We start from the raw sequence: 11243 nt of genomic DNA, 5'->3' as shown, positions 1-11243 counted from the left end.
CCACACATCTGCATGCAACGGCAGGATCACAGTAACTGTGCTATGGTCTAATAACTGTGCTGTGACTAATTTGTGTTGTGAAGAAAAGTAATGGGTAGGTGGTAATGTTTTCAGACAGATGAAGTTGTTAAGTGATGCAGTTAAGAACATTACTACTTTGCCCAAACGGTCTTTATTTTTGCTAGGGTAGGGGAATCAAGAACTGGAGGTAGTAGGTTTAAGGGGAGAGGGGAAAGATTTAATATGAATGTCAAGGCTCAACTTCTTCACACAGAGGGTGGTGGGTATATGGAATAAGCTGTCAGAGGAAGTAAATGAGGCAGATATATTAACGTCATTTAAAAGACATTTGGACAAGTGCAATGATAGGAAAGGTTTAGAGGGATATGGACCAAATGTTGGCAAAATGGGACTGCTTAGATGGGGCATCTTGGTTGTCATTGACAATTGAGCTGAAGGGCCTGTTTCCATGCTATATGACCCTGTGACCATATAATCTTGAGAGACATGAAATAAATTGTTGAGGGATGGATAATTTAGTGAACATGGAAACAGGCCCTTCGGCCCACTGAGTGTGCACCGAACAGCAATCACTTGTACAGTAGTTTTATCCTACACACTAGGTATAATCTAGCCAATTAACCTACAAACCTACACATCATAGAGCCATAGAATCATAGTCATAGAGTGTGGAAACAGGGCCTTCAGCCCAATGCCAACACGGCCAACATGCCCCATCAACACTAGACCCATCTGCATGCATTTGGCCCATATCCCTCTAAACCTATCCTATCCATGCATCTGTCCAAATGTTAAATATAGTGATAGTACCTGCCTCAACTACCTCCTCCAGCACCTCGTCTAATATACCTGCCGCCGTTTGTGTAAAAAAGTTGTCCCTCAGGTTCCTATTAAATCTTCCCCCCTGCCCCCCCTTCACCTTGAACCTACGTCTTTGCAATGTGGGGGGAAACTGGAGCACCTGATACCTTATAATGGCAGAGACCCAGCTTTGATCCTGACAATGGGTGCTGACTGGATGGAGTTTGGATCTTCTCCCTGTGACCATGTAGGTTTTCCCCGGGTGCTCCGGTTTCCTATTCAGGCTGAGTTACTTCAGAACTTTGTGTCTGTTTTTGTTGGCGAGGTGTCTTTGTGGCACCTAATCAGATTAGTAGATAATTCATCCTCTCTGATGTTTGTATGACTTTTCTAAATGGAAATTGACTTCTGAGCCCTGAACAACTTTATTTTTAAGTGTTTTAGATCGGTGTCATAATCATTGGAAAATAATAAAATGCAACCTATGTTTAAATTCTTGCTTTGATCTCGGTAATTTAAGTCAAGTCAAGAGAGTTTGTTATCATGTGTCCCAGATAGGACAATGAAATTCTTGCTTGCTGCAGTACAACAGAATATGTAAACATAATACAGAACAGGGGATAAAAGTTCAGTGTGTCTATATAGCATAGACCATATTATACACAATAAATAAACAGATAAAGTGCAATAGGCTGTTATTGTTCAGAGTTTGTTTGATGGAGAGTTTAATAGCCTGATGGCTGTGGGGAAGCAGCTGTTCCTGAACCTGGATGTTCCAGATTTCAAGCTCCTGTAGCTTCTTCCCGATGGCAACGGAGAGATGAGTGTGTGGCCAGGATGGTGTGGGTCTTTGATGATGCTGCCAGCCTTTTTGAGGCAGCGACTGCGATAGATCCCTTCGATGGTGGGGAGGTCAGAGCCGATGATGGACTGGGCGGTGTTTACAACTTATGGCTTTTTCTTCTAGAGAAAATAGGAATTAATCACAAATGAAGACTTTCAGATTTGGCATTAAAATAGCACAGAAATGTAGGCGAGATTAAGAAACCATGAATGAAAATTGATTTTGTATGAAATTACACAGGCTCAGGATTACTTACAATTGACTGCTAAATGTGTTCGAAGTTAAGTACAAAGAATGTATTAAATATTTTTATCACCATACAATGTAATGTAATACAACATGTTAAATACTTCCAAACTCCCCTCAAAAGTGAATTTATTATGCTTTTCAAGATTTAAGATGTCTTGAAGTATTTTATAACTAATAAATTATTTTTCAAAGTGATCTTGGGAGTCATAGGGTGATAGAGTGTCGAAACTGGCCCTTCTGCTCAACTTGCCCACACTGGCCAACATATCCCAGCTACACTAGTCCCACCTGCCTGCGTTTGGGCCATATCCATCCAAACCTGCCCTATCCACGTGCCTTTCTAACTGTTTCTTAAAGGTTGGGATAGTCCCTGTCTCATAGCAGGCATATTAAAGTCACAAGGTCATAAGTAATAGGAGCAGAATTAGGCCATTCGGCCCATCAAGTCTACTCCGCCATTCAATCCTGACTGATCTATCTCTCCCTCCTAACCCCATTCCTCTGCCTTATCCCCATAACCCCTGAAACCCGTACTAATCAAGAATATGTCCATCTCTGCCTTAAAAATATCCATTGACTTGGCTTCCACAGCCTTCTGTGGCAATGAATTCCACAGATTCACCACCCTCTGACTAAAGAAATTCCTCCTCATCTCTTACCTAAAGGAATGCCCTTTAATTCTGAGGCTATGACCTTTAGTCCTAGACTCTCCCACGAGTGGAAACATCCTCTCCACATATACTCTATCCAGGCCTTTAACTATTTGAAGGAAGGAATTCTTTGTGCAGTGAATGTGTAAAGGGTTAACTGGGGGTTGTCCTTTGAGGAAGTTGGTCTTATATTCATTGGAGTTTGGATTAATGAGAGATAATCTCATTGAGACATAAAGATCATGTGAGGATTTGATAGTGTAGATGACAATGTATCTCCTCTCCAGATGAACTGGAAACACCTTCAGAAAGTGGAGTTACCCAGTTAAGACAATAAGAAGAAGAATCTCTTCTCTCTGACGAGGGTCTATTTTTGGAATTCTTTACCAAGAGAGATAGGGAGCTTGAGTCAGAGAATACATTAAATCTGGAGATAGACACAAAAAGCTGGAGTAACTCAGCGGGTCAGGCAGCATCTATGAAGAAAAGGAATTGTGACGTTTTGGGTCGAGATCCTTCTTCAGACTCAAGAGTCAGGGGAAAGGGAAAGGAGAGATATAGAAAGTGCATACGACAATTGAATGGCAAATGTGCAAAGAACAACGGTGATGAAAGAAAGTGAAGCCCACAATGGTCCATTGTTGGCTGTGGGCTAAGTGATAACCAGTTATACAGACAGTGAAACTCAACAGGACTACAGTGAAACTATTACAACGACTAGGATTGGGGAAGGACGGAGAGAGAGGGGATGCAAGGGTTACTTGAAGTTAGAGAAATCCATATTTATTTGTTAATATTTAAATATTTAAAACATCTATTTAGTTTGGCAACAAGCTGCGGGTTTGTTGTCTGTGGGCTTGATTTAAGAGAGAGTTCTTAGATTTAGCTCTTTGGGCTAAGTGATTAAAGGGATATGGGGAGAAAGCAGGAACGGGGCACTGATTTTTGGATGAGCAGCCGTGATCATATTGAATGGGGGTGCTAGCTCGAAGGGCCGAATGGCCTACTCCTGCACCTACCTACCTTCTATGTTTCTAAATACTTATGTCTGCATGAAAGACGCAAGGATCGATTTGAAATCAGATGCTATTCGTGAATGACGTTGCCAGGCAGAGTGATGTGTTATGATCTGACACCTTGTGCACCGGTAACCGCGCAACTTTCCGCTTGGGTCTTTAACTGTTATTCAATAACAAACTGGACCACATGTTAGCGAATGTCAGAATGTCAGTGGATATCTGGAATGCGGACAAACCTGGTTCAGTTCCAGGGCTGTCTGGGTCTGCGATTCAGCCTGTGATTAACGACACTCCTCGCTATAAATACAGCGTCTTCCCCGGGCTCGTTAGAAGCTGCGAACTTAAAAAAACACACACAGCAGCTTTGCTAAAGACTCCGCGCTTTACTGCTTCGCACCGACAGGGCAGAACGGAGCAGCATGTGGAATCTCGGGGTTAATAGCGCGTTAGCCGTTTATATTGTCCTCTGCAATGCATGCAAGGTGAGATTGCGGCCCTTTGCTCTACACATGTTTCCGCTTAATTAGATTGTGTGCCAGTTTGTCCATCCACTATCAAGAGATGTTCAGTGTGGTAGCAGTTGTGTAATATGTATTGTGCAGGAAGGAACTGCAGATGCTGGTTTAAACCGGAGACAGACAACAAAAGCTGGAGTAACTCTGCGGGTCAGGCAGCAACTCTGGAGAAAATGTATATATAGGTAAACCCTTCTTCAGACCATGGATAAGATCCATATGTAATGTTTTGTTTTGTAATAACTACACCAGCAGGGAAGACATTAATGATTCGCCTTGTTAGTAGAGTCGCCTTCCAGTATAGTCTCTGATGGACTCTTCGGGAGCGTTGACCACAAGATAGATACAAGGTACAAGGTTTGCTATTTTTTATTTTCTTTGAAATGATTTAATATGTGCCCTGTGGCTTATGTCACTTATAATGCAGCCAAAAACGTACAGGCGCGTGCGGTGGATTTGTCTAAGTTCTCCCCGCTCCACTGCCAGCGCCAGAGAAGCGGGTTCGATCCTGACCTCCGGTGCTGTGTTTTCCGGTTTTTCAAAAAAAACTTTGGAAATTTGGAATATAATGACTTTTCATTTTTTCCAGTTTAATTGAGATAGTTTGTATCGATTTACTTTTTTTGCATAAGTGTAGGGAATGGATGTGAACGTGGGATAACATAGAACCAGTGTGAATGGGTGATCGGTGGTCAGTATGGACTTGGTGGGCCGAAGAACCTGTTTCCACCATGCTGTATATCTAAAACTAAATTTAACATAGAACTAGTGTGAATGGATGATTGATGGTTAGTATGGACGAGGTGGGCCGAAGGGCCTGTTTCCATGCTCTATCGTTCAATGTCTAGCTCGTATCTTGCAACGTGTGCTTGCCACACAGCTCCATGACACTTTAATGACTGCCGCCCTCTCCCGCAGGTTGGTGCCCAGCCTTGCCTCTACCCCTGCCGCTGTCCCCGGATCCCACCCCGCTGCCCTCCGGGATCTTCACTGGTTGCCGATCCCTGCGGTTGCTGCCGGGTTTGTGCGAGACAATTAGGAGAATACTGCACCAGATCGGACGTGTGCGACCCTGAACGGGAGCTCTACTGCGACTACAGCAACAGCTACGCTGGCAACACAGGGATCTGTACCTGTAAGTTGAAGGATACTGAGTCTGGGCGTGTTTGTGGGAGAGAGATGGGGGTGAGAGGAGGCTTGTGCAAGGAAGGTCCTTTCACTCCGTGAAGCAATAAACAAACTTTAAACCAACAATAAACAATGAACTGCAGATGCTGTACTTGAGTAACTCAGCAGGTCAGGCAGCATCTCTGGGAAACAAAAGACACAGATTACTGGAGTAACTCAGCAGGTCAGGCAGCATCTCTGGAGAGAAAAGAGACACAAACTGTCGGAGTTGCTCAGTGGGTCAGGCAGTCACACTTGAGTATTGTTTGTAGTTTTAATCGGCTGATATAGGAAAGATGTTGTCAAGCTGGAAAGGGTGCAGAAAAGATTTAACAGGATGTTGACATAACTCGAGGGCCTGAGCCGCAGGGAGAGGTTGAGCAGGCTAGGACTTTATTCCTTGGAGTGCAGGAGGATGAGGGGTGATCTCATAGAGGCGTACAAAATCATGAGAGGAATAGATAGAGTAAATGCATATTTTTTTTACCCAGAGTAGGGGAATCGAGAACCAGAGAACATGTGTTTAAGGTAAGGGGGGAAATATTTAATTGGAAGCTGAGGGCTAACTTTTTTACAAAAAGGGTGGTGGGTGTATGGAACGAGTTGCTGGAGGAGGTAATTGAGGCAGAGACTATCACAATGTTTAAGAACCATTTAGACAGGTGTAGGGATAGGACAGGTTTAGAGGGATGTGGGCCAAATGCAGGTAGGGGGGACCTAGTGTAGATGGGACATGTTGGTCGGTGTGGGCAATGTGGTTGCAGGCCTCAAAATGCAGGATTCTGTTGTAATATATACCAGTGGATGTACATAGATGTCATGGTGTGTTTTAACGTATTGAGATGTGCAACAATGCAGAACAGATTAAATGAGATATGAATGATGAACATTTTTAAATTGTGTCTAGCGCTTGAAGCTGAAACTTGTGAATTCAATGGGGTGCTCTATAAGGATGGTGATGTATTCCAGCCCAGCTGTAAACATCACTGTTGGTGTTCAGACGGAGGAATTGGTTGCATTCCACGCTGCAGTGAAGACATCCGCCTACCCGGACCGGATTGTCCTCATCCAAAACGTGTGGAGATCCCTGGAGAATGCTGTCCTCAATGGATATGTGAGAAGCAAGACAATGGTATCTTTGGCAATGCCTTGGCAGGTACACTAAGCATAATTCACATTATTCCCTTATCATGTATCTGTACGCTGTGGGTGGCCCAATTGTAATCATGTATTGTCTTTCCACTGACTGGTTAGCAGGCAACAAAAGCTTTTCACTGTACCTCGGTACACGTGACAATAAACTAAACTAAACTTAACTAAACATACTCTGAGATGATAATGCACAGAGAATAAAGTTCCTGGTTGGACTGTGGAAGTGAGGAGATAGATATGTTAGCAGGTAATTGATAAGACGCAGCTTATTGATGGGGAAGATGAAGGGAACAAGGCCATTCTTGTACAGACAGGAAGAAAAGCCATTGTTTGAACTGCTGCAGGAATCAGATGAGATTGGTGAAGGTAATAATGTATGTAATCAGTGTCATTTTGGCAGCACATCTCCAGGCCTGAGATGAGGAAAAACGTTTTCACCCAGAGAGTTGTGAATGTGTGGAGTTCTCTGCCACAGAAGGCAGTGGAGGCCAATTCGCTGGATGTTTTCACGAGAGAGTTAGATATAGCTCTTAGAGCTAACGGAATCAAGGGCAGTGGCGGACTGGCCAGGGTGTCAGCTTGCCCGATGGCAAGTGGGCCCCTGATGAAGTGGGCTCCCTTTGTCTCCTGGCAACCAATAATTTTAGACCCAGTCTGCCACTGATCAAGGGATATGGGGGAAAAGCAGGACTAATCTCCTCTGTCTGCACATGATCCATATCCCTCCATTCCCTTCATATCCATCTGCCTGTTTCCAGTAATTGGAGAGTCTCGGACCAGAGGGCACTGTCTCAGGATAAAAGGCCGAACCTTCAGAATGAAGATGAAGTTGAATTTCTTTAGCCAGCGGGTGGTGAATATTTGCAATTCATTGCCACAGATGACCGTGGAGCCTAAATTATTGTGTATTTTAAATACAGAGATTGATGGGTTCTTGATTAGTAAAGGGAGAAGGCAGGAGAATGGGGTTGAGAGGGAAAAATTGATCAGCCATGATCGAATGGTGGAGTAAGCACAATGGGCCGAATGGCCTGATTCTGCTCCTATGTCTGATGGTCTTCTGGTCATATCTAAAAGCTTCCATTAGAGCCATGCAACCTACAAACCTGTACGTCCTTGGAGTGTGGGGGGAAGCCGGAGTACCCGGAGAAAACCCATGGAGAATGTACAAACTCCATGCAGACAGCATCCGTAGTCAGGCTTGAACCTGGGTCCCTGGTGTTGTAAGGCAGCAGCTCTACCACTGCGTCAATGTGCCACCCTATCGTTATTTCACAGGTTGAATATACGGATGTATTGTTGGTTTGATCATTTATGAATGACACGGAAATACCTGAGGTTGTTGTCCACTTCATCTCCAGCGTTCAGATCGGAGGTATTCAACGGACGATATCCCTCCAGTGTGCTTTACAATTGCCTGGAACAGAGCAGTGGGTGGTCTGCCTGCTCCCGGAGCTGTGGCATGGGGATCTCCACACGGGTTTCCAATAAGAATCACCGCTGCGTTCTGGAGACACAAAGCCAACTTTGTCTAGTGAAGCCATGCCAACAGGATCATGCAAGGCCAGCCTACACGGTGAGTAATCACCAGCCAATACACAGTGAACCTTTGCATTAATGGACCACCACACGGTGGGGGGAGGGCGATGTCCGTTGTTGCTGATGGTCAGCTATAACCGGGTGAGGGGGGTAGAGTTTAACCCAAGTCCAGGAGGGAAGAAACAGGACATGGGGGGGGGGGTTAAACAAGTGGGAATTCACAGGGCGGGGAGTGGCAGAACATCATTAGTGATCGGGCCCGGTACTCACGCCAACTCCATGTTACTCCTTCTCTCCCCGATCCTGCAACCTGAGGCTCCCTCCACGTGGTGCCAGCTCTATGGGTAACCTGGCGGAAGTGGAGGGGCGGTGTATGGGGGGCCTCGGTCCGCTGTAACCAAAATCCGCCAGTTAGAGGTCAGTTATTGCGAGGGTTTACAGTAACCTGGTCGTCAGTGAGGTTGGTGTTGCAATGTTTTGTAATAAATGTTAAAATATAAGATTTTATAACAATGATGGCCCTTCGGCCCATGAAGACCACGCCGACCAGTGATCCCCGCGCACAGAAGGGATTGTCCCACTTTCACGATTTAATTCACAACCTTTTTTACTCTGGGACATTTTTCATCAGGCTAGAAAAACGCCCCGACCTACCTGATGCCACGAGTACCTACGACCTCCTACGACCTCGTGATGACCATGCTGCGAGTATGAGTCAAGGGCAAACTTGGCAGAGGTCGTGAAAGTGGGACAGGACCTTAACACAATCCTACACACTAAGGACAATTTACACTTTACAGAGGCCAATTAACCTGCAAACGCGTATGTTTTGGGGATGTGGGAGGAAACCAGAGCATCTGGAGAAAACCTTGCGGTCACGGGGAGAACATACAAACTTCACACATACAGCACCCGCAGTCAGGATTGAACCTGGATCTCTGGTGCCGTGAGGCAGCAGCTCTACCGGCTGGGAAATTACGCAATTATTAGAATTTATATTGAACTAAAAACTACATGGTCTATTCTCAAGCTGACTAATTGCACTTAATTGCCGTGTTCTTCCTGTGGCTATCCTTGATTGGACTTTACTGGCTTTGTCTTGCACTAAATGTTATTCCCTTATCATGTATCTGTACACTGTAAAGGGCTCGATTGTAATCGTATTTCCGCTGACTGGTTTTCACTGTACCTCGGTACACGTGTCAATAAACTAAACTAAACTAAACTGAACTCTGCCTGCGTCCCGTTTACAGGCGAGGAGGTTTTGCAAGCCGACTACAAGAGCACTTCAACCAACTCACTTTGAATACAACAACTGCGTCAGTTTGAAGAGTTACCGGCCCACCTACTGTGGGTCTTGCTCTGACAATCGCTGCTGTACTCCATACAAAACCGGAACACAGAGCATCGAGTTCGTATGCAAGCACGGCAGGGTTGTCCACCAGCCAATGATGTTCATCATCACCTGTGCCTGCCATTATAACTGCTCACACGCTTACAAATAATGGGATCCGTTCAACATACGGCAGCAACAGGAGCTGTTTATTCCCATGCAAGACTTTTCATGTAAAAAACAAAGTTGGTTTATTGAGCGTTTAAATATGACCCATTTCCAAACAATTCAAATAGAATATTTTTTGTCAAGAGTTAAGTCAAGTCGAGAGTGTTTTATTGTCATATTTCCCAGATAGAACAATGACATTCTTACTTGCAGCAACTTACTTTGAACAACTTCTGGGTTTAATGCACGATTCAGCCATTTTTAATGTGCAGGAAGGAAATGTAGATGCCGGTTTATCCCGAAGATACACACCAACAGCTGGAGTAACTCAGCGGGTCAGGCAGCAGTATTGGAGAAAAGGAATAGGTGACGTTTTGGGTCGAGACCCTTCCTCAGACTCTGATGTCTCGACCCGAAACGTCACATGTTCCTTTTCTCTGGTGATGCTGCCTGACCCGCTGAGTGACTCCAGATTTTTGTGCCTAGTATCTTCAGTCATTTTAATCTTGTTTCTAGTGCTAAATAGCACATCATCTCCATAACAAAATAGATTGGTGATCACCTTAAGTTACTGCATATCAATAAATAACCGCCTCGTATCTAAAGTCTCTGTTACGAGAATTTTAGGTTATAGGTTGCACTGTTGTTCTGTGGTGAGAAACAAGCACAGAAGGCCACTGAGAAGAAACACAATGTACTTGAGTAACTCAGCAGTTCAGGCAGCATCTCTGGAGGACATTTTGAGTCCTCATTTTGGGTTAGGAAGTCTGACCTGAAACTTCACCCATCTATGTTCTGCAGAGAAACTGCCAGGCCTGCTGAATTACTCCACAACTTTGTGTCTTATTTCTGAAAACCAGCACCTGCAATTCCTTGTGTCACACTCGAAGAGCTTTGGTGCCTTAAAGGTTATTTTCATTGGTAAAGATGTCATTGAGGTCTGCTGGTGGGAAATCCAATAGAGAACAAGGCTCAGGGCATTAGACTATAGACAATAAACAATAGGTGCAGGAGTAGGCCATTCGGCCCTTCGAGCTAGCACCGCATTTCAAACTGATCATGGCTGATCATCCCGAATCAGTACCCCGTTCCTGCCTTCTCCCCATATCCCCTGACTCCGCTATCTTTAAGAGTAAAGTAGGCTGTGGGGAAGAGTTGAGAATTAGAAGGGGTGCAAAGGCCAATAATGAGTTAAGGGACTTGGTGAAGTGGGCTCTTCAGCAGTGAGGTTGAGCCGACTTGTCATGGGTCCTATGGTTATTAAGGGGTTAAAGGTGAGTTGGCAATCGCGTCAATGGTGATGAATGTTGGGTTTGGTTGGTCTTGGCAGATGAGGGTGTCAGGAAGGGGGAGTGAATTCGAAATTTTGGCGTTTCTACTTTTTTAATTTGTTGCTTTTTATGCAAAGTGTAGATGCTAACGGACCATCATGGTTTGCCATTTGGGGAAACAATGAACCCATCCCAAAGTGCAGACACGAGGAACTGCAGATGCTGGTTTATAGATTAAAGTGCCAAGTGTTAGAGTAACACAGCGGGTCAGGCTGCATCTCTGGAGAACATAAATAAGCGACGTTTCGGGTTGGGACCCATCTCAATACATATTTATTAAACCGTGAGCGCCCTCTGCTGACAACATTATAATGCATCATTTACAGAGCTTGTTCTTAAACCGGCAATGGTCCAAAGTGAATGTGACATTTTAAAGAGGAAATAAGTTGCATCTTTGTCAAGAATTCAACAATTTATTTTGAAGCAAACAGAGCAATACAATATTTTGTTATAT

The 11243-nt window shown here is 44.5% G+C and overlaps 1 protein-coding gene across 2 annotated transcripts; it reads left to right on the top strand.

Annotated features, from left to right (window-relative positions):
- Nucleotides 1-3908: 3908 nt before the first annotated feature.
- On the top strand, nucleotides 3909-10974 carry ccn5 (cellular communication network factor 5). Of its 2 annotated transcripts, none has more exons than XM_033041485.1 (5): nucleotides 3909-4066; nucleotides 5018-5234; nucleotides 6174-6422; nucleotides 7780-7994; nucleotides 10872-10974. In XM_033041485.1, exons 1-5 carry the CDS (start codon nucleotides 4004-4006, stop codon nucleotides 10965-10967), a joined length of 840 nt encoding a protein of 279 aa, XP_032897376.1. In that variant the 5' UTR covers nucleotides 3909-4003; the 3' UTR covers nucleotides 10968-10974. The 2 variants fall into 2 exon arrangements, with proteins under 2 accessions (XP_032897376.1, XP_032897375.1); XM_033041484.1 differs by lacking the exon at nucleotides 10872-10974 and adding an exon at nucleotides 9211-9823.
- Nucleotides 10975-11243: the final 269 nt, after the last annotated feature.

The sequence above is a fragment of the Amblyraja radiata genome, chromosome 23, assembly GCF_010909765.2.
Source record: "Amblyraja radiata isolate CabotCenter1 chromosome 23, sAmbRad1.1.pri, whole genome shotgun sequence".
Lineage (NCBI taxonomy): Eukaryota > Metazoa > Chordata > Chondrichthyes > Rajiformes > Rajidae > Amblyraja > Amblyraja radiata.
Note: the sequence above shows the minus strand (reverse complement) of the source record. Positions and strands in the feature narration are given on the sequence as shown.

Excerpts from the sequence above, each read along its gene's own strand:
- ccn5 (XM_033041484.1), top strand. The coding sequence starts at position 4,004 with ATGTGGAATCTCGGGGTTAATAGCGCGTTAGCCGTTTATATTGTCCTC. Across the intron at positions 5,235-6,173 it reads CAACACAGGGATCTGTACCT|CGCTTGAAGCTGAAACTTGT; the intron begins GTAAGTTGAAGG and ends AATTGTGTCTAG. Across the intron at positions 6,423-7,779 it reads CTTTGGCAATGCCTTGGCAG|CGTTCAGATCGGAGGTATTC; the intron begins GTACACTAAGCA and ends CTTCATCTCCAG.